Source organism: Rhinopithecus bieti, unplaced genomic scaffold (genome assembly GCF_001698545.2).
Source record: "Rhinopithecus bieti isolate Rb0 unplaced genomic scaffold, ASM169854v2 scaffold_7673, whole genome shotgun sequence".
Lineage (NCBI taxonomy): Eukaryota > Metazoa > Chordata > Mammalia > Primates > Cercopithecidae > Rhinopithecus > Rhinopithecus bieti.
In genome coordinates, this window is record NW_016806375.1 from 4,404,177 (window position 1) to 4,427,869 (window position 23,693).

Sequence of the window (23,693 nt, forward strand, 5' to 3'; positions counted from 1 at the left end):
ATTTGAATACTGAAGTGAAAGTAAACAACAGAATGTATGGATACTTGAAGTATGGTTTGTACTGAATGTGTATTGCTTTCACACCATGATAAAGTAGGACATTTAAGTTGAACTATCCTAAGTCGAGGATGATCTTTAGGTGTTCTTCAAAGATCAGAAGAATTCTTATCTGAGATTTGAATGTAATTCTTGAACTTGCCTCAGCAAAGTGGCCTTGAAAGCCTTTTGCTCATGTCTCTCCCCTACCGTCTCTCTCCCAGGTCTCCTATCTACAGCCCGGCAGCTGGACAGAGAGAACAAGGATGAACACATCCTGGAGGTAAGTAATGGTGGTGAATCCATCGACTGGGTTTGAATGCCTCCCACAGAAGGCGATTTGTGGAGCCATGTTAGGCCTTGGAGCCACGTGCATGTCTAGCCCTGTGGCTGAGGAGGGTTTGGCCTCAGGGAGGAGGATACACATGAGCTGAGCCTTGCTGGATGATCCTTGGATCTTTGCTAGCTCCTCAGCACTGAGAAGGGAAGGAGTCTGAAACTGTGTCCAGGCTGGGAAGGCACCATTGATTGATTAGTAATGCCTGCAGGGAGTGAAGGACAGGGGAGCAGTACATGTGTGCTATGTACTTATTGAGTCCAGTCCATCCCTCCTGGCCCAGGGAGACACAATCATTCTCGGTCAGTAGCAGAGCCAGGATGAAGACCAGACCTTTGTCTTCTAGATCTGTGTTCTTTCTAGGATGCCTCTAAAATCACATAGGCATTCCTGGTGCCTATTCCAATGAAAGGCTTTAGTTAGTGGCTTAGAGGGAATGAAATCAGAAGAGAAGGAGATCAGGTGGAAATCTAACTATTTCCCCTCCTGAGCTGTCCTTCACTGATTATCTCTTCTAGTTTTAAAGGCATCAGGAGGGGGCAATACATATTCCTCAGCAGGAAATAAATTTTGCCTTTGATACTTCCATGCTCTGCACATTCTTTTTCCTTTGGTAAGAAACAGGTATTATTGGCCAGGTGCAATGGCTCATGCCTGTGATCCCAGCACTTTGGGAGGCGGAGGCGGGCAGATCACTTGAGGTTAGGAGTTCAAGACCAGCCTGGCCAACATGATGAAACCCCATCTCTAATAAAAATACAAAAATTAGCCAGGTGTGGTGGCGGGCGCTTGTAATCCCAGCTACTTGGGAGGCTGAGGCAGGAGAAGCACTTGAATCCGGGAGTGGAGGTTGCAGTGAGCCGAGATCGTGCCACTGCACTCCAGCCTGGGCGATAGAGCGAGACTCAGTCTCAAAAAAAGAAAAAAAGAAACAGGTATTATTAGTAAGAAGTAGCTAAATGGCTTTCTAGAATTCCTAAGGACTGAAAGCATTCTCCACAGTTCAGTAACAGATATTTACCTTTAAACACCGAAGTGTTTTTAAAAATTCGTAACCATTTCATGTGGAAAGGTCCTGTCTGATATGATGCCCTTGGGGCTATTGATGCATGTGATTATTTGCCCTTGCATTAAATAACTACTGGTTCTGAAATGGTTTGGGGGCTTTTTCTCACTCGATTTCATTGCATTGGGCCACGTGTCTGACTCAAAAAGTACCACTCATTCCCTCATAAACATTTTCTCATTTGTTTTCTCTAATATTGAGCAGCTTAAGGAAACCAGAGAACTAAGATTATGAGAAACACAAGCAAGTAAAAAGTACGTAGTCTCTGAGAAATGGCCCAGGGCTGTCCCACATACACAGCACCAGCTTTTGTCTAGAGACTGACTCTGTCTTCTTCCAGTTCTTTCTGCTTCCTTTCTCTGTTCTCACTGGCTTTCCCATGGGCAAAGTTGCCAGAGAGCTGAGTTCCAAGTAGGTGAAGTTATGATAATAAAAAGCACAAGCTGATACCAAAGAACAAACTGACTGATATTTCCAGGTTGTTAAAAGGGGTGATAGGGCTGTGGTGGGTGGCAAAGCATAGTCACTAATTTGCAATTGTCAGCTCAGGTGCTCATGCTCAATTCTGCCCCCAGGTGACCGTGCTGGACAATGGGGAGCCCTCACTGAAGTCCACCTCCAGGGTGGTGATAGGCATCTTGGACGTCAATGACAATCCACCTGTATTCTCCCATAAGCTCTTCAATGTCCGCCTTCCAGAGAGGCTGAGCCCAGTGTCCTCTGGGCCTGTGTACAGGCTGGTGGCTTCAGACCTGGATGAGGGTCTTAATGGCAGAGTCACCTACAGTATCAAGGAGAGCGATGAGGAGGGCTTCAGTATCGACCCGGTCACAGGTGTGGTGTCATCCAGCAGCACTTTTACAGCTGGAGAGTACAACATCCTAACGGTGAGCAGACAGAAGGAAGCCACAGAGGGAGGAGTGGCATGCTGGTTAGTGACCTTCTTTGAGAATTCAGGAGGAGGAAGACAGCCCGCCGTCATGAGGGAAGTGGTACTCTCCTTCTTGGCCTTCTACCAGAGAAACTGGGAGTCCCAGCTTCAGCCAAAGGATCAAATTCTGGGTCCTTCTCTTTGAGGGCAATAAGGTCTTTGCCTGGGAAATCCCCTCGACTCATAGAAAGAAGGATTTAGTGAGAGTAAGAGAGGATTTGGAATCAATAAGCCTGGATTCCAACCCTAGTACTGCCATTTTACACCTGTGTGATCTTGGACAAGTCATTTAACCTTTGTTTTATCATTTGCAAAATGGAGATAAGAAAGTTTTTCTTGTGAGAAGCCAATATATCAAGTAGCTAGTGCATGGGTGCTTTCATCAGTCAGCCTGAATTCAACCCCAGTCTCATTGCTAGCCAAGCATTTCATCTGGTAGGTGAATTGACCACGCTGAGCCCTAGTTTCTTCTTGTAAAAGAGAGATGATAACAGGACCTCTTCCAAGGTTATTGTGAGGATTAAATCAGATATTGTGCACAAAGCTCTTAGAACAAGGCCTGATAATAGTGAGAATTCAATCAATTCTAGCTTGTTAGGTTTATGGTAGTTGGGAAGAGCAAAGGGCATATGTATGTAAAGTTCAATTTAGGAAGTAGTACACAGTAAGTCTTCAGTTAACAGTGGCATTTATTATTTTTACATTAGCCATGAGGTTCTTGAGCACAGGTTATATGTTTTGTTCACCACCGTGCCTGCAGCAACTGTCAGGGTGCCTGTTTACAGCAAGCCCTCAAGTGTGCATCAAATGAATGAATGACTGCATAAGAGGCCAGCTTGGTCAGAATCACAGAACACTCTGGTTCTCATCCTGGCTGCTTGGGTCTTCTTGTCTCTTGCCCTCAGTTTTGGTGTTGGCCTCCTTTCAGATCAAGGCAACAGACAGTGGGCAGCCACCACTCTCAGCCAGTGTCCGGCTACACATTGAGTGGATCCCTCAGCCTCGGCCATCCTCCATCCCCCTGGCCTTTGATGAGACCCACTACAGCTTTACGGTCATGGAGACAGACCCGGTGAACCACATGGTGGGGGTCATCAGCGTAGAGGGCAGACCTGGCCTCTTCTGGTTCAACATCTCAGGTGAGGCGAGGCTGAGGGCCCAACGAGGGCCAGGCCCTCCTGTCCTTATACACCAGCTTTAGTTTTCCTGCTACAGTCCTTCTGAGCCCTCTCAAGGTCGGGCTCCTTGGCACCCCCTCTTTCAGCCCTGAGGGCGGACTGCCTCTTCCCTGGTTCTCTGGGAGCACAGGCAGTAAGAATGCCACGAATGCCAAGCTTTCCTTTCACTCCAGCCACGATCTGTAACCCCAGCCAGAGTTGGCAGTGCCTCCAGTTGCCCCAAGAACCTGGGAGACCTAAGATGGTCCAGGAAGACTCAGAGCAGAAACGCTTTGTGTTTCCTTTTCCGCCTCAATGTGAAAATCATAGTTGACCGTGAGCCTGCCATCAGCTATACCCTGGGGCCATGCACAATGTTCTGGCTTCAGGTTTTGCCCTTGAGATCAGGGGAAAGGGCCCATTCTCATTCTAGGAGGCACTTGGATCCAGGCTCTGATGGCCTTCTCTGAAATTCCTCTCTGTCTCTAAATCAAGGTTTTGTTTCAACATCTGGGGGTCACAGAACCCTTCAGGAATCTGATGAATGCTTAGGTCCTCATTCCAAAAAGTTGCATGCACAAACACACACAAATGTAAACCTGCCTACAATTTAGAGGATTTATAGGCTCTTTGAAACCCATCCAGGGATTCCAGGTTAAAAATCTCTAAGAGTTTCAACACCCACATGAACATGGAGTCCTGGTACAGTTTTCTGTCCTGGCTAAGAGTAGGATAGGACATATGCTCCTGACCCAAGCTCTTTGAAACTCCTGGACTTACTTCCAGTTCTGGTTTACTGCTCTTTTAATTATTTGACTTTTTTTCTTTAATACCAAATTAATGCATGTGCTCTCTAAAACATTTCAAAAGCACAAATGGGCTGGACACAGTGGCTCGCACCTGTAATCCCAGCTATTTGAGAGGCTGAAGTAGGAGGATCACTTGAGGCCAAGGCCGAGGTTATAGTGAGCTATGATTGCACCATATACCCCAGCCTGGGTGACAGAGTGACAGCCTGTCTATAAATAGGTAAATACGCACATACAAATGAATGCAGAGAAGAGAATAAAAATCACCTAAAATTCCACCAATCAGAAGATAATCCACTGTTATAATTTTGATGTGTTTCCTTCTTGTCATTTTTCCTTTACATGCACGTGTGCACGCACACACACACACACACCCTTAGGGTTATATTAAAATATTGTTTTGTAATACTTTTAAGTGTAATATGTCATGAATATATTTCCATGTCACTAAACATATTTCTATATACTAGACATTTTTAAAACTTCATGTTATTTTACATTTGGATTCTTATAGTTTATTAATCAATTTGATTTATTAATAAAATTTAAATGAAAATAACTTGACAACAACTTGACAGAATAAATTACACTTTTGGGACTGGGGGCCTGTCACCCAGATCTTTACCACCTTTACCACCTTTACCATCTTCACCATCTTTACCACTGTGGACTTTACCACCACGTCCTCTGAGCCTGACAACCAAAGCCTGTCTTATGCTGTGATGCCTAAATCACTGAGGTTGTGTGTGCTTTCTCCCCACTCCCACTCTAGGTGGGGATAAGGACATGGACTTTGACATTGAGAAGACCACAGGCAGCATCGTCATTGCCAGGCCTCTTGATACCAGGAGGAGGTCGAGCTATAACTTGACTGTCGAGGTGACAGATGGGTCCCGCACCATTGCCACCCAGGTTAGAGGCCTCAGCTGGGGACCGCTGTGTTGAGAGGAGATGGAAGGCCTCCTTGGTTGGGATGAGGCTACAGAGGTTTTTTGTGGATGTGGTGTTCCTCAAGGAACACTGAATTTAGAATCAAGGTTCTTGTCTAATGCACTCTGTAATTCTGTGACCCTGGGAGAATTCTTGCTCCCACTCTGAATCTGTCTATAATTGGAAGCTTGTTTAAATGAGCAGTTTTAATTAAAGATAGAGTACCATGGGGCTTCCATGGGTATAGGGGGATGATGACTGGGTAAGTGGGGCTCTGAATTTCTATTCTGGCTTCAGCCAGAGTTTTATCTGTTTCTCACATTTGGATTTCACACAACATTTCACTTGATGGAAAGGCCCTTCAAGAAAATTTTGTTTTGAAAACACTAGACTGTGCAGCATCTGAAAGTCTTTTGATTTTGAAATACTATCATTCATTCAACAAATATTTATCGAGTGATTGCTGAGTGCCAGGCACTGTGCTAGGCCTGCGTGGTACAGGGAGGTCCAGACAGACCCAGTCCCTGTTCCCCTGGGGCTTGCAGTGGACCTTCTCCCTCACCTCCCTCCCTAGGTCCACATCTTCATGATTGCCAACATTAACCACCATCGGCCCCAGTTTCTGGAAACTCGTTATGAGGTCAGAGTGCCCCAGGACACCGTGCCAGGGGTGGAGCTCCTGCGAGTCCAGGCCATAGATCAAGACAAGGGCAAAAGCCTCATCTATACCATACATGGCAGCCAAGACCCAGGAAGTGCCAGCCTCTTCCAGCTGGACCCAAGCACTGGTGTCCTGGTAACGGTGGGAAAATTGGACCTGGGCTTGGGGCCCTCCCAGCACACACTGACAGTCATGGTGAGTAAATGGAAAAATCTGGTGAGAATATGCTTGCATGCAGATGTGTGGGGGTGGACGTGCTTGGAGACATGCCGAAGGTCCCCTTCCCTGGTGAGCCAGGCACACTAGTGCTCATAAAGACCATACATGAGGCAGAGTTGTGACATTTCAGAGCTGGCGAAGGGCACCTTCCATAAGGGATGCCTGCAAGTGAAGGTAGAGATGGGACGGCTGCCAAGGAAACTCCTGTCAACCTCAGCTTTCTCTGGATTCACCCCAAATATTCCCCAAGAGCTATCTCCCTGCTCAGTGACTTCATGACACAATGTGGATTCATACAGTGTCAGAGCTGGAAGGGACACGGAGGCTTTCCCACTGAGAGCAAGGACTAGGGTTAGGCCAGCAAGCCATGCAGGACACAAAATGTAAGGAGGGCTCACTCTCTCTGGGCCATGTGCCTGCATTTTTATGACCCCAAGAGTTAGGGCCTCTTTAAATTTTGCACCCTACTTGCCTACCCCTAGTTCTATCCCTGATCCTGCCCATTTGTCTCATCTTACACCTGAAACCCACCGAGAAAGACAGACTTGCTCACTGCCATATAGTTATTTATGATGGAACCAGAATCGGAGTCTGGCCTCCTGTCTTAAAGATCAGGGTTCTTACGCTAATTTATCATCATTTGGGTATATAATATGTATTCAAGGCTCTGTGAAGTCCTGCAGCAAAGAAAACTGTTTGCATTTAATTCAGTGCTCCCCAAATTTACGTGACCATATAATTTTTTTTCCCTGCATAACATGTTAACATCTTGAAGAATGAGTATTATTCTCCGAGACGTAATTTGGAAAACATTGCTTCTCTGCCTATTTCTGCCTTTCTTCTAAAATAGAATTATCCATTAAAATAGCTAAGCCTAGGAATCATTGACTGACAAATTTACATAAAAGAAGAAAAAGAGCATAGATTAGAACAAGATTTAAAAGAATACGGAGAGTTAGTTACAACTGGGCATATTTTAAATTGGCATTCTAGTTCATTGACCTTACCCTAACCCTGCCTCCTCCTAATTCCATTTGCTGCTCACCCAATTACCCCTTTGGGCCTATAGGTCCGAGACCAGGAAATACCCATCAAGAGGAACTTCGTGTGGGTGACCATTCATGTGGAGGATGGAAACCTCCACCCACCCCGCTTCACCCAGCTCCACTATGAGGCAAGTGTTCCTGATACCATAGTCCCTGGCACAGAGCTGCTGCAGGTCCGAGCCATGGATGCCGACCGGGGAGTCAATGCTGAGGTCCACTACTCCCTCCTGAAAGGTGAGACGCCTGGCCATGAGCTCAGAGGATGGGTCAAGATGCTTTAGAAAGAAAGGAAAGCACTAGAGGCATGAATTTGCAAATTAATCGAGTACCAAGCTCGTTAGGCCTTGGCAAACAATAATTCTAGAGCATTCCCTGGGACTACCTAAATTAATGCACTTCCAAAAATAGTATTACTATCCAAAGATAGTAATAACATAACTACTACAGTATGAGTAAGGACCACTCATGCTGTGGGATAATTTACATATATATTATATAAACCCACCAGTGACCAAACATGTAGAAGATATTTATGAAGTCCATGCAACATTTAAAAATGTAATAACTTCACGTATGTATGTTAGAATATTTTATGAGTTGTATGGCATAGTTTTAGAAGTAATTTTTATTTTCTGACAAGGCTGCACAGTGATTTAGTATCTATTATATGGGTTTCTTCATCTGAAAAATGGGAATAATTTTACCTGTGCCAGAAAGTCATTGCAAAGATTAAAAGAGAAAATGTATGTCGGCCGGGCGCGGTGGCTCACGCCTGTAATCCCAGCACTTTGGGATGCCGAGGTGGGCAGATCACCTGAGGTCAGGAGTTTGAGACCAGCCTGACCAAGATGGTGAAACTCTGTCTCTACTAAAAATACCAACATTAGTCGGGCATGGTGGCACACACCTATAATCCCAGTTACTTGAGAGGCTGAGGCAGGAGAATCGCTTGAACCTGGGAGGCAGAGGTTGCAGTGAGCTGAGATTGCACCACTGCACTCCAGCCCAGGTGACAGAGCAAGACTCTATCTCAAAAAAGAAAATGTATGTTAATATATGTTGTAAATTGAAATATTGTACAAATGCCAGGGGCTACTACTATCATTGATAAGTGTTAATTATAAGCAATTACTATAACAAAAGCGATAATATCCAGTATCCAACTAGTTATTAATGATAATTTGTAATAATTATAATATATAATTAATGATATTTAATAGTAATAATTATATTTAATAATAATACTTCATAGAGCTAGTTGCTATGAGAAACAAAGATGAACATAATTTGCTGTCTGCCCTCACAAGACCTAATGTTCATTTATTGCATGCCAGTAGCTTATACAGTAGCTACTGGTACTGTATAAAGCCAGTAGCTTTAACTTTTCTTTTTGGAAGAAACAGTTGCCATATAACAGAAGTCTATTCACCCCCAAAGAAGAAGAATATGGATTATAATGCATTGCTTGCTTTTTGTGATTTATGAAATGAAATCACATCTTTTATCTCATTAACAACCTCACTGATGGAGATAATGATTTTATTTTCCAGATAAGATTAGTTTTAAAATATTCTTCTGATTATAGAAGTAACACATGCTCATTTTTGAAAACATGAAAAATACAGGAATATATAAAGAACATAACACACAGCCATCATTTTCATCACCCCAAAAGAATGATTTTCTGTCTTTCCCTCTCATCTTGCCCTATGCATATTTTTGTAATATTGAGATCATAATGAATATACAATTTTGTGCCCTGATTTATTTCTTTCAGCAGTGTGATATTATATCATAAATTACAATCAGAATTACATCTAGGTTGTTAACTTAGCCGCTTTTAATGGAATCACTTTAAAACGACTACTTACTCTTTAAAACCATGTTCTTTGACTGAATTTAGTGGTTATGTGACAAATCACCTAACCAGTCAGCTTGAGAAGGGCTTCAGAGGTGGAAGAATCAGATTGAAAGTTTATGACAAAACTTAGCCATTTGCTTTGCTGTTGAAATAATAAAATATGCACCCATGTGATGGAGTAAGACATGTAAACGGCAATATTTTCTCAAGTGTTAAGGGCTGTACCTGTGGTGGTGAGCAAAACGATTCAACTATTACTCATTTAATGGCATTAAAAGGTTATTGGGCATGGAGAAAGCACTCCTCTTTAAATTACTCAAGCTCCCTGATAGAATGAAGAACAAAGCCTCTGTTGGGTTCTAGAATGTCTTGTCGTCTTCTCTAACACCTGCCACTCTTTGTCTACCAAAGACAGAGGATAGCTCACAGGCTCAAACCTTTTGGCAAGCAGATTTTATCTCGATTCTAATAGGGTATTTTTTCATTGACTTCTTTTTACAGTAACTTCTGATTTATGGTAAGCAATACGGTGTTTTTATTTAAAGAAGCAACATAATGTTACCTTTATAATATTTATCAAATTTTGAGTGAATTAATTTAAAGGAAACATCAATTAAATAATAGTGTAACATAACACAAGCAATAGATGGATATTGAAAAAATTATAAAGATGATGTGAGAATGCCTAGAGTTTAGGAAATACAGGCATGGGGCAAAGACATTTGCTCAGGAGCCTTGAGATGTGGGTGTTCTATATAACCAAAGCTATTAAAAATCATATTAAAAATGTAGCCAGGCACAGTGGCTCATACCTGTAATCCCAGCAGAGGCTGAGGCTGGAGGACCACTTGAGCCTAGGAGTTTGAGGCTGCAGTGAGCCATGCTCACATCACTACACTCCAGCCTGGGTGACAGGCAAGACCCTGACTCTAAAAAAAAAAAGTTATACAAAAGATGGTTACAAATTCTGTATAATGCAAAATGAAGCTTTTCCTACGAAAGGCTTCACTGAAATTCAGGGTGGAGTATGCTTTTCCTATGGAGCCTCCTTGTTTGGTTTCAAACACCTACTATAGCTTTGGTTTGTAGCTTAAGTTGTGTCCCAGAAACTTAGTGATAATTGACAGTGTGATATGAAGCACCTACTAAGTGCACCATGTTAGAGATTTTATAAAGTATCTACTCCATACACTATATCCATGGTGGATATACACTATATGCAGATTTTGCTCTGTCCAGGTTTTGTCTGATGGTCCCTTTACTGATCTAGAAAGCCTAGTTGATAACCTCTCGAGGGTGTGGCAAACTTGTTTGTCTTGTCTTCTGTTTCAGGGAACGGTGAAGGTTTCTTCAACATCAACGCCCTGCTAGGCATCATTACTCTAGCTCAAAAGCTTGATCGGGTAAATCATGCCCCACATACTCTGACAGTGAAGGCAGAAGATCAAGGCTCCCCACAATGGCGTGACCTGGCTACAGTGATCATTCACGTCTACCCCTCAGATAGGAGTGCCCCCATCTTTTCAAAATCTGAGTACTTTGTAGAGATCCCTGAATCAATCCCTGTTGGTTCCCCAATCCTCCTTGTCTCTGCTATGAGCTCCTCTGAAGTTACCTATGAGTTAAGAGAGGGAAACAAGGATGGAGTCTTCTCTATGAACTCATATTCTGGCCTCATTTCCACCCAGAAGAACTTGGACCATGAGAAAATCTCGTCTTACCAGCTGAAAATCCGAGGCAGCAATATGGCAGGTGCATTTACTGATGTCATGGTGGTGGTTGACATAATTGATGAAAATGACAATGCTCCTATGTTCTTAAAGTCAACTTTTGTGGGCCAAATTAGTGAAGCAGCTCCATTGTACAGCATGATCATGGATAAAAACAACAACCCCTTTGTGATTCATGCCTCTGACAGTGACAAAGAAACTAATTCCTTGTTGGTCTATAAAATTTTGGAGCCGGAGGCCTTGAAGTTTTTCAAAATTGATCCCAGCATGGGAACCCTAACCATTGTATCAGAGATGGATTATGAGAGCATGCCCTCTTTCCAATTCTGTGTCTATGTCCATGACCAAGGAAGCCCCATATTATTTGCACCTAGACCTGCCCAAGTCATCATTCATGTCAGAGATGTGAATGACTCTCCTCCCAGGTTCTCAGAACAGATATATGAGGTAGCAATAGTGGGACCTATCCATCCAGGCATGGAGCTTCTCACGGTGCGGGCCAGTGATGATGACTCGGAAGTCAATTACAGCATCAAAACTGGCAATGCTGATGAAGCTGTTACCATCCATCCTATCACTGGTAGCATATCTGTGCTGAATCCTGCTTTCTTGGGACTCTCTCGGAAGCTCACCATCAGGGCTTCTGATGGCTTATATCAAGACACTGCACTGGTAAAAATTTCTTTGACCCAAGTGCTTGACAAAAGCTTGCAGTTTGATCAGGATGTCTATACGGCAGCTGTGAAGGAGAACTTTCAGGACAGAAAGGCACTGGTGATTCTTGGTGCCCAGGGCAATCACTTGAATGACACCCTTTCCTACTTCCTCTTGAATGGCACAGATGTGTTTCATATGGTCCAGTCAGCAGGCGTGTTACAGACACGAGGTGTGGCATTTGACCGGGAGCAGCAGGACACTCACGAGCTGGCAGTGGAAGTGAGGGACAATCGGACACCTCAGCGGGTGGCTCAGGCTTTGGTCAGAGTCTCTATTGAGGATGTCAATGACAATCCCCCCAAATTTAAGCATCTGCCCTATTACACAATCATCCAAGATGGCACAGAGCCAGGGGATGTCCTCTTTCAGGTATCTGCCACTGATGAGGACTTGGGGACAAATGGGGCCATTACATATGAATTTGCAGAAGATTACACATATTTCCGAATTGACCCCTATCTTGGGGACATAACACTCAAGAAACCCTTTGATTATCAAGCTTTAAATAAGTATCGCCTCAAAGTCATTGCTCGGGATGGAGGAACGCCATCCCTCCAGAGTGAGGAAGAGGTACTTGTCACTGTGAGAAATAAATCCAACCCACTGTTTCAGAGTCCTTACTACAAAGTCAGAGTACCTGAAAATATCACCCTCTATACCCCAATTCTCCATACCCAGGCCCGGAGTCCAGAGGGACTCCGGCTCATCTACAACATTGTGGAGGAAGAACCCTTGATGCTGTTCACCACTGACTTTAAGACTGGTGTCCTAACAGTAACAGGGCCTTTGGACTATGAGTCCAAGACCAAACATGTGTTCACAGTCAGAGCCACGGATACAGCTCTGGGGTCATTTTCTGAAGCCACAGTGGAAGTCCTAGTGGAGGATGTCAATGATAACCCTCCCACTTTTTCCCAATTGGTCTATACCACTTCCATCTCAGAAGGCTTGCCTGCTCAGACCCCTGTGATCCAACTGTTGGCTTCTGACCGGGACTCAGGGCAGAACCGTGACGTCTCTTATCAGATTGTGGAGGATGGCTCAGATGTTTCCAAGTTCTTCCAGATCAATGGGAGCACAGGGGAGATGTCCACAGTTCAAGAACTGGATTATGAAGTCCAACAACACTTTCATGTGAAAGTCAGGGCCATGGATAAAGGAGATCCCCCACTCACTGGTGAAACCCTTGTGGTTGTCAATGTGTCTGATATCAATGACAACCCCCCAGAGTTCAGACAACCTCAATATGAAGCCAATGTCAGTGAATTGGCAACCTGTGGACACCTGGTTCTTAAAGTCCAGGCTATTGATCCTGATAGCAGGGACACCTCCCGCCTGGAGTATCTAATTCTTTCTGGCAATCAGGACAGGCACTTCTCCATTAACAGCTCATCAGGAATAATTTCTATGTTCAACCTTTGCAAAAAGCACTTGGACTCTTCTTACAATTTGAGGATAGGCGCTTCTGATGGAGTCTTCCGAGCAACTGTGCCTGTGTACATCAACACTACAAATGTCAACAAGTACAGCCCAGAGTTCCAGCAGCACCTTTATGAGGCAGAATTAGCAGAGAATGCAATGGTTGGAACCAAGGTGATTGATTTGCTAGCCATAGACAAAGATAGTGGTCCTTATGGCACTATAGATTATACTATCATCAATAAACTAGCAAGTGAGAAGTTCTCCATAAACCCCAATGGCCAGATTGCCACTCTACAGAAACTGGATCGGGAAAATTCAACAGAGAGGGTCATTGCTATTAAGGTCATGGCTCGGGATGGAGGAGGAAGAGTAGCCTTCTGCACGGTGAAGATCATCCTCACAGATGAAAATGACAACCCTCCACAGTTCAAAGCATCTGAGTACACAGTATCCATTCAATCCAATGTCAGTAAAGACTCTCCGGTTATCCAGGTGTTGGCCTATGATGCAGATGAAGGTCAGAATGCAGATGTCACCTACTCAATGAATCCAGAGGACCTAGTTAAAGATGTCATTGAAATTAACCCAGTCACTGGTGTGGTCAAGGTGAAAGACAGCCTGGTGGGATTGGAAAATCAGACCCTTGACTTCTTCATCAAAGCCCAAGATGGAGGCCCTCCTCACTGGAATTCTCTGGTGCCAGTACGACTTCAGGTGGTTCCTAAAAAAGTATCCTTGCCGAAATTTTCTGAACCTCTGTATACTTTCTCTGCACTTGAAGACCTTCCAGAGGGGTCTGAAATTGGGGTTGTTAAAGCAGTGGCAGCTCAAGATCCAGTCATCTACAGTCTAGTGCGGGGCACCACACCTGAGAGCAACAAGGATGGTGTCTTCTCCCTGGACCCAGACACAGGGGTCATAAAGGTGAGGAAGCCCATGGACCATGAATCCACCAAATTGTACCAGATTGATGTGATGGCACATTGCCTTCAGAACAGTGACGTGGTGTCCTTGGTCTCTGTCAACATCCAAGTGGGAGACGTCAATGACAATAGGCCTGTATTCGAGGCTGATCCATATAAGGCTGTCCTCACTGAGAATATGCCAGTGGGGACCTCAGTCATTCAGGTGACTGCCATTGACAAGGATACTGGGAGAGATGGCCAGGTGAGCTACAGGCTGTCTGCAGACCCTGGTAGCAATGTCCATGAGCTCTTTGCCATTGACAGTGAGAGTGGTTGGATCACCACACTCCAAGAACTTGACTGTGAGACCTGCCAGACTTATCATTTTCATGTGGTGGCCTATGACCATGGACAGACCATCCAGCTATCCTCTCAGGCCCTGGTTCAGGTCTCCATTACAGACGAGAATGACAATGCTCCCCGATTTGCTTCTGAAGAGTACAGAGGATCTGTGGTTGAGAACAGTGAGCCTGGCAAACTGGTGGTGACTCTAAAGACCCTGGATGCTGACATTTCTGAGCAGAACAGGCAGGTCACCTGCTACATCACAGGTAAGAACACCTGTCATGGACTATAGGCTCTGGAATGTATTGAAAAACATCGAGGAAGAGGTGCCCTAAAATGGGTTCATGTCCTGGGTTTGCCACTTATTAGCAGTGTGACCTTGGGCACATTTAAATCCCTAGGACCTCAGTTTCTCCACCTATAGACTTGGCATGCATGTTATGATTCACCTCACAGGCATGCTGGTAAGATCTGTAATTTATAGAAAGCACCTATACGTTAGAAAGTGCTTTCCAAAAACGACGTCTCATTATTTCACGTGAGTCATACTCTAACTGCTGTGAGTTGTGTTTTGAAAGATGGAGGAGGCACCAAGAAAGTTGTGTGATCCATGAAAATTCTGTCAAGTGACTATCTTTATGGAGAGTGTCCTGCCCAGGGAAAGTCGTGAATGATAAAAAACGCTTCTTAGTCAATCACAGGTCCTAAGTGTAGGAATGACAGCACTTCCTTAGGTATAATTCCCTCATTTCGCATATGTGAAAACCAAGACCCAGATGGAGAAGTTCAACCAAGGTCACACTCTTGTGCTTGCTTCAGGGCTGGGATTAAAACCCAAACCTACAAGCTGCTTTTCTTAGTGGATACCTACTGTGAAACTAAGTTACCCTATTCCCAATCCAGTGACTAAGCCAGCTAACCAGTGGCCATGAGAGAGTTTCTTCACTCCTGTGTCCTTTTTTTTTCTCACCCCGGGTGCCATGTCCCCCTATTCCCATGAACATGGCTCCTTCTGCTCTCACAGCTGTCCAGTGAAAAGCCCATGAGCCTGTAATTCTGACCAAGAACCACAGACTCCTGAAGACATAGGATCAAAGCTGTTTGAAATACAGAGTTGTAGAAAAATAGAATCTTATCATCTTAAAATATCAGACCCCTAAAAACACAGAAGTCTTAAAATCTCAGGATAATAGAGTAATAAATGTCAACATATTATCAATTCTTGGAGCAGTTGGATCTTAGAACTCTGGAATCTTAGGATCTCAGAGTAAGAAATCCATATTCCTACATTCTTGTCAGTGATTAGTGTCAAGGAAAGAAAGATGACTTAGCAAGCAAACCTAGTGCTCCTACAGAACCTCCACTTAGGGTGGGTCCTTAGTTATAAAATAACACCTTGGAGTGTTTAGTGTTTTTGATTGCTTCCTACCTCTCCACTGTTATATAGCTATGCCTCTTAGACATTTACATAGAATTGAAATTTATTTCCCTTTAACTTCCTCCCATGTCTTCTGGGCCACAAAAATAAAAAACCCTCCCTTCAGCCACATATTTTGGAGTGATGCTTCTTGCATTGATAATTTCATTTAACAGAAGGCATTTGAAGTCCGAAGTAGCTTCATAACACCAAAAAGTGGACTCAGTGGAGAAGAGTGGGTTCCTAGTTAAGGAAGGAAATGTTTGCTTTCCCAGCAATTCTAAAAAATGTGTCCAATGGGCAGCCACCTGTGACACAAAGTCGAGTTTATTTCTATTGCTTGGCTTCTGAAAGCTCTGCCCCATCTGTTTAGAGGGAGACCCCCTGGGCCAGTTTGGCATCAGCCAAGTTGGAGATGAGTGGAGGATTTCCTCAAGGAAGACCCTGGACCGCGAGCACACAGCCAAGTACTTACTCAGAGTCACAGCATCTGATGGCAAGTTCCAGGCTTCGGTCACCGTGGAGATTTTTGTCCTGGACGTCAATGATAACAGCCCACAGTGCTCACAGGTGAGAGCCTGGTGAGGGGCGGAGTGGGTAGTGGAGGCAAGGAAGGTAGAGTGAGGGGTGGGAGAACAGAGGGTGAGGGGCAGGAGAAGGGAGATTGAGGGGTAAGAGAACAGAGAGTGAGGGGCAGGAGAAAGGAGGACCAAGGGATCCATCTCTGAGGCCAGCCATCACTGACCTCACCTCCCTTGCTTCTCCCCAGCAAGCCTCAGACGAGTTTCTGGGGGCAGGGACCATTCTAGGTAATTCCTTGGCCCCCATAGGGATATACCAAGCTGTTCAAGACTCATGGTCCACATCTTTCCCCCTACATTCCCAACAAAGGTCTATTTCTCTGCAGAACATATCCAGAAGGAAAGTAACATACGCGTTCTCCAAACACAGACAGCCATGCCCAATGGGCAAACCCCTGGCACTGCTCAACTTGTTGACATGGCTCACTATTATCAAATACACTCATAGAGACCTGGCCCCAGACAAACCCCTTGCCCCATGCCCATATATGCACCTCTCCACATCGGCTGGGGTAATTTAGCTCTTTGAGATACCCTCTTTCACTTATACAGATACAAACATGAGATAGGGCAATTTCATTTGGTGAGGGATACTTTCTTAAGGATCTCATGTAATTCAACTCCAAAATTCCAGCGGGAACAAATGTTGAGTGGTGTGTTTGTGTGTGCGTGTGTGTGTGTGCATTGTCAGGAGAGAAACTGTGTTCCTAGAGGCATAAACCAACAATTGCTATCATGGAACTTTGCTTTTAAACATATTTTTTAAAATACAGTAAGTAATTTTTAATTTTGAGAGGATTTACATTCTTTCAAAGTTTACAAAGTTAAACTGCTAACATTTTAATTTTATAACATCTCAAATTATCATAATCCAGCCATTCCATATATATATACAAATGCACAGTTATATATACCCACACATATACACAAAAGATCATCTACAACCCTATACACACAGGCAAATGCCTATACATGTATACACATAAACGTATAAGCATATACCTATATACCTAGCATAATCATCCATATACTCACCCACACATGCAACTATACATAATAAATTCACATGAACATACTTACGCATTTGCATATATACAAACTTTGATTTGCTTGCACATACATATACATGTATAGACACATACCTAGCAACACACATAAATACATGTATCTCCTCACCTTTTCTTCCTCCGCTCTTCTACATGCCAGTCACATAAAAGCATAGTAGAAAAAGAGAGTCTGGTTATTGGTATGCATGCAAAATGTCTTTTCAGGATCCGAGATGACCATATTTGGGGTGGTCTCAGAAGGGAGGCTTTTTTGGGGAGAATGGTGGTCACCTTCCTTCTCTTTTCCCTCAGCCATCATTACAACCAACCTCTGTCCTCCCCATGCTGGGAGAGGCTGGGATCAGGCTCACCCTGGCCCTCCCAGAGATAGTTCACAGCATCATTAGAGCCAGAAAAAAGAGGCCTGGGGAACCACCTCCACACGGCCTGCCCAGGCATAAAACTTCCATCCACGCCTGTAATCCAAGCACTTTGGGAGGCCGAGGCAGGGGTTTGAGACCAACCTGGCCAACATGGTGAAACCCCGTCTTTACTAAAAATACAAAAAAAATTAGCCAGGTGTGGTGGCACACGCCTGTACTCCCAGCTACCTAGGAGACTGAGGCAGGAGAATTGCTTGAATACAGGAGGAGGAGGTTGCAGTGAGCCAAAATTGTACCACTGCATTCAAGCCTGGACAACAGAGTGAGACTGTCTCAAAAAAAAGAAAACAAGAAAATGAATAAAGCTTCCATCCAGGGCATGTAGGGGTCCATGCTTGCCCACACTCCACAGTGGTTGAAACCATGATGCTTGGAGGCTGGCTCAGAGCCAGCCACTGAAGAAAAATTGAATTCTCAGGGAACTCTAACCTTTCCCCTCTGCCACTCCCTCAGATGCCGTGATGATACCTGCAGCAAAGGGAGGGTAGGCCAAGCGATGGTCTGAGTCCAGACCTGACTCAGAGGTCAAGGGTCTGTCCTGGGAATATAGGGACAAATCAGGGAGATGAGCTTAATAGCATGGCCTCGCCACAGAGGCAGGGGAGGTTGACCTGACACCTTCCAGAATGCTTGCGTCAGGCTCATCTCTCCTTCCTCCTCCAAAAGCCTCAAAGGACTGGGTGGAAGAAGTTGTAGCAGTCCCTTCTAGCCCTGCCTGTGGGCTTTTGGATGGCAGAACTTCTCTATTCTCTCTTTTCTGACTTGTTCTCTTGTCATCCTCTTCCTGTTTTAAACCTCAATTTTCCTTGGATGTTTCATCTTATTCTACCTCCTTCTGTTCCCCTCCCTCCCTCTCTCTGCTTCTCTTTCTCTCTCTCTGTCTCTGTTCATCTCTGCCCTCTTAGTTTCTCTCTTTCTGCTTCTGGCTCCCTCAGTCAGTCACTCTGCTTCTCTCTGGATCTGAATGCAGTTCCCACAATCTCCCTCTTCTTTGTCTTTCCATCTCTAGCTTCTCTATACTGGCAAGGTTCATGAAGATGTATTTCCAGGACACTTCATTTTGAAGGTTTCTGCCACAGACTTGGATACTGATACCAATGCTCAGATCACATACTCTCTGCATGGCCCTGGGGCGCATGAATTCAAGCTGGATCCTCATACAGGTAGGTTTCCTGAGTTGCAGGATCAAGACAAGAACATCTTTACTGAATAGCAAGTGCGCAGTGCCATGGTATTCTCCTTGGAGAAGAAACAGGAGTTCACTCATCCATCTGCAAACATATATTGGCCCTATGTGCCAAGCATTGTACTGGGGACATAATAAATAGGCTGATAAGACAAGATTTGGGTCTTTACAATCTAGTGGGAAATGGAGTCGTTGAATTAGTGGTTTTAAATGAGCTAAATTAAGAAAAAATGCAGAATGCTAAGGGGATTAATTTCATTCCTTAAAAATTTATTTTAGCACAGCTGACTCCTTGGTTTCTCCTTTCCTTCCCTCCCCTCTCCCCTCCTTTTCTTTCCTTTTTTCCTTTTCTTTTCTCCCTTTCCCTTTTCCTTCCTTCCTTCCTTCCTTCCTTCCTTCCTTCCTTTTTCTTTCTTTTCTTTCTTTCTTTCTTTCTTTCTTTCTTTCTTTCTTTCTTTCTTTCTTTCTTTCTTTCTTTCTTTCTTTCTCTCTCTCTCTTTCTTTCTCTTTCTTTCTCTCTCTCTCCCCTTCCACCCTGCCTGCTTCCTTCCTTCCTTCCTCTTGTTCCCTCCCTCCCTCCCTCCCTCCCTCTCTCTCTCTTTCTTTCTTTCTTTCTTTCTTCTCTCTTTCTTTCATCTTTCTGTCTTTTTGCTAGCTATGGGAATATTTGGCAACAGAACTTGACTTGGGCTATGGAGGGGGGTTAAGTAAAACATCACCGAGGAAATGCCACTTTATGTGAGCCTTGCAGACACAGAAGAGTTAGCCAGGGGTGACAGAGTGGGGGAAAGGGCACTCAAGGCAGGAGAATTCATACGAAGACCTTCTTTGGGGAAATAGTACGCACACTGAGGACCTGAGAGAAGGCCAGAAACTGGTGCCCAGAGAGGGAAGAGAGAGGACAAAGAATGAGGCCCCAGGGTGGGCAGGGCCAAATCCCACCTTTAGAGCCACTGGAGGATTTAGGCAGGTGACTGTCATGGCCAAGAACATGATCTCAAGGTATCTATGCTGCAAACCGGGGATAACGTCTTATAGAATTGTTGTGAAGATCACAAGTGAGAAACCATATGGAAGCCTAGCCCAGGTCTGGCTCAGTAGATGTGGTTGCCATTATCATTGTTACTAGCCAGGGGATAGAGCAAAATAAGAAGCAGAGATTCCTGCAGGGTAGGCCAGGAGTAGCCAGGAGAGGCTGGGCTGTGAGAGTCTGGTGGACTGGACTTCCTTTGGAAGACCAGCCCACTTAGGAGGGATTCCTGCCCTGCTGCTGCAGGGGAGGGTGTGGGGATGGGCAGCACAGAAGGCCTAGGTCACAAGGGACAGCTGCTGACACTTGGCTTGGGTCCAATAGCTCAAAGGATGACTTGGAGATACCTGAGCAGGAGGTGGCAGGGGAGAGGGGTGTCATAGGAAGCTGTCTGGGTAGATAGGGGACAATGTTGTCCTTCCTAAACCCAGCAGGGGCATGCAGAGTGACCCAGGCAGGTTACCTAACCTCTCTCTGCTGCTCTTTGCAGGATGATCAGTAAGGACTTAAAGAAAAAAAAAAAAATGGCATTTTTTTCTGAATATGGAAATAATACATGTTCATGGTATAAAATTCAAGTAATGTAGTTATGCATTATGCAGAAACTGGAACGTCTGCATGATAACCCCTTCCTCCACAGATAAGGACTCTTGGTATATATTCTGTCCAACTGGTTTTCCACGCATCTCCAAAATCTCTATATAATTACTTCATGAAAGTAGAATACTACTTGTAAGTTGCTTTTCTTCACTCAGCTGTATCTCAAAGCTCTATCATAATTCATTTTTGGTTGTTTTTTGTTTTTTGGTTTTTTTGTTTTGTTTTTTTGAGATGGAGTCTCGCTCTGTCGCCCAGGCTGGAGTGCAGTGGCGCACTCTAGGCTCACTGCAAGCTCCACCTCCCAGGTTCATGCCATTCTCCTGCCTCAGCCTCCTGAGTAGCTGGGACTACAGGCACCCACCACCACGCCCGGCTAATTTTGTTTTTAGCAGAGACGGGGTTTCACCTTGTTAGCCAGGATGGTCTTGATCTCCTGACCTCGTGATCCGCTCACCTCGGCTTCCCAAAGTGCTGGGATTACAGGCGTGAGCCACCGCGCCTGGCCATTTTTGGTTTTATGGTGTTTTGGAAAAACCTCTCTCAAACCAGGTTTTTCCTCTGCTCTCACACCAAAACAATCATCAACATAGAAGAATTCTGTGGCCAAATGTGTGTGGGTTTTCCCCATACAACAAGCAGCGGAGACCACTCATGCGTCCTCTAAGTCAATTCTGACACTATCTACCTGGAGATAGTGTCAGATCCCACGGGTTGAGGGCTCTGTCCACAACACAACACAAGGTGTACCCCCTTACCCAGACACCAGTTGCAAGTCCAGGCCTCCAGAATGTCTGACCAACCGGCTTCAAGTTGGGGATCCCAAGACTCCTTCTTTGGGTTTAATTTGTTGGGACAGCTCACAGAACTCAGAAAAACACTTGTGTTTACTGGTTTATTATAAAGGATATTGCAAAGGATACAGGTGAAGAGAGGTGTAGGGTGAGACATGAGGAAAGGGGCTCCCATGTCCTCCCTGGGCGCACCACCCTCCAGGAATCGCCATGTGTTCAGCTATGTGGAAGCTCTCGGAACCCAGTCCTCTTGGGTGGTTATGGGAGCCTCATGATGTCAGCATTATTTCCCCCAGGGTATAAGGCAGGACCCTCTCTGGGGAGAGTCTTAAAACCCACAATCAGAAAAGGGGGGAAAGATGGGAGTCTTGCCTTGGGGCAGGTGAAAGGAGAGCAGGAGAAGGTCAGAGACATCGTGCTTCCTGAGGCCTAACACACCCAACATTATAACAAAAGACTGTGCAACAAGGGCTGTGGGAGTTATAGGCAGAAGCCACGCATGAAAACCAAGATACATATAACACCATACATGGTATTTTACTGTGTGGCTAAATCATAATATACTTAACCAGTCCCTTTTTGAAAGACATATAGAATGATTTCAGTATGTTGCTATTATAAACAGTGCTGCAGAGAATACCCTTATACACAGGATTTTTATCTTTCGGTTGATTCTTCTCTAGAATATATATATTCCTAGAAGTGGAATTATGAACCAAACGAAAAATGCATTTTATATATTGTTAGAAATTGCCTACTTGGCCTTTAAGAATATACCTATTTTTAGCTTGTTGGTGATGATCTTAAACTGGCAATGTGATGAAGTGTGTTTGGGAGAATCAGGAAGGTGAATGGGTGTGGGGGAATATAGGCTTAGCTGCTTTCCTGACTGTATTGAGCCCTCCTTGCTGTGAACAAAACTCTGTGTGGCTGGGTTTGTCTCCTGTAGATATCTAGAGGGCACATGCTTGGGTAATATTTCCCCAGAGAAAGCTCAACTTTTGTCATTTCTCTGGCCAGGGGAGCTGACCACACTCACAGCCCTAGACCGAGAAAGGAAGGATGTGTTCAACCTTGTTGCCAAAGCAACAGATGGAGGTGGCCGATCGTGCCAAGCAGACATCACCCTCCATGTGGAGGATGTGAATGACAATGCCCCGCGGTTCTTCCCCAGCCACTGTACTGTGGCTGTCTTTGACAACACCACAGTGAAGACCCCTGTGGCTGTAGTATTTGCCCGGGATCCTGACCAAGGTGAGTCTGAGAAGGATTGAGGCTATTTCCAATGATCTCCTGGGTCCCCTTTGTGTCTCTCTAGGACTGGTAAGGGCTGTGCCTCCTTGTTGAGTCTGTGGACACTTAAAAGTAAAAAGTATTTATCCTCAAACTGCACACCTAAGTGCTATATGACAAATGATTTTAGCAATGTTTTGAAGCAGGATAAAAGGTATTTCAGCCTTATTGTTTCTCCCCTTCCACTTAGACCTGGGGACTTTTCAATACTGCCATTTAACCACAAAGGCATTTTAAGTACAAAATTTAATCAGAAATATACCAATCAGACTTCTTCAATTCTGATTAATTTGCCTCAGGAAAGGAATTTTGGGCACCAACCCCAGTAAACCCATTACATTCCTTGATCAATTTTCTAAACAGTGAAGTTGAATCATTTTCAATATTTTACATTTTAACTCTGATGCCACTATTTTCATTGGAGTTAATTCTTTTTCTTTTAAAATTTACAAGGTAAATTGCATTCATTCAAACATATTTGTTCTATATTGTACCAATTATAGCTTCTGCTACCACAAAGTGTTCTATTCTGATTGTATATACATACTTGTGTGTATACATACATATATATATCTCATTAATATGAGAGATATATATATGTATATTTAAAAGCTGTCCAATTTTCTTGAGTCAAATTTTATAATGCAGGTAGGGTTAAAAAAAATGCTGTCAGCATCAGAGTAGCCAGGTCAACACAGGAAAATGATGATGATAAAAGTGGGATCAAAACACCCTGCTTTGTTTGACACCAGCAGGGTAAAATTAAGATTTCCTAGAGAAAGTGAGTTTTAGCTTGGCATTGAAGGAGGTGAGATATTTGAGGGATGAAGGGGTTCTAGAGAGGGCAAACAGTCAACAGAAAGGCAGGGTAGCTGGATCTGGGAAATGTGTATGTATGTGTTGTGTGTGTGTGTGTGCGTGTGTGTTGGAGGTAACAAGTGCAAGTGGAATAGACTTGCTTGAGATGCAGAAATGGGTTTGATAGGAGAGATCTGGAATACATCAGAGCTGGAGTGACCCATAAGCCATCTTATCTACCTCTCCATCTAATGGCTATAGGGCTCTGTGAGTGCTCCCTTAGCCACTGCTTACACACCTCCAGGGACAGGATGCTCCCTACTTCCTAAGCAGCCC

The 23,693-nt window shown here is 44.4% G+C and overlaps 1 protein-coding gene across 2 annotated transcripts in view; it reads left to right on the forward strand.

Moving 5' to 3' along the window:
* The window catches only part of FAT2 (FAT atypical cadherin 2), an 87,454-nt gene that overhangs the window by 34,768 nt on the left and 28,993 nt on the right, over nt 1–23,693 (forward strand). For both annotated transcript variants that reach the window (XM_017875731.1, XM_017875732.1), the window contains exons 4-13: nt 261–319; nt 2,015–2,326; nt 3,299–3,509; nt 5,109–5,248; nt 5,841–6,122; nt 7,216–7,426; nt 10,386–14,438; nt 15,963–16,159; nt 18,669–18,822; nt 22,287–22,520. In XM_017875731.1, the coding sequence (XP_017731220.1) occupies nt 261–319; nt 2,015–2,326; nt 3,299–3,509; nt 5,109–5,248; nt 5,841–6,122; nt 7,216–7,426; nt 10,386–14,438; nt 15,963–16,159; nt 18,669–18,822; nt 22,287–22,520 (5,853 nt within the window). The remainder of the gene's footprint in view (nt 1–260; nt 320–2,014; nt 2,327–3,298; nt 3,510–5,108; nt 5,249–5,840; nt 6,123–7,215; nt 7,427–10,385; nt 14,439–15,962; nt 16,160–18,668; nt 18,823–22,286; nt 22,521–23,693) is intronic.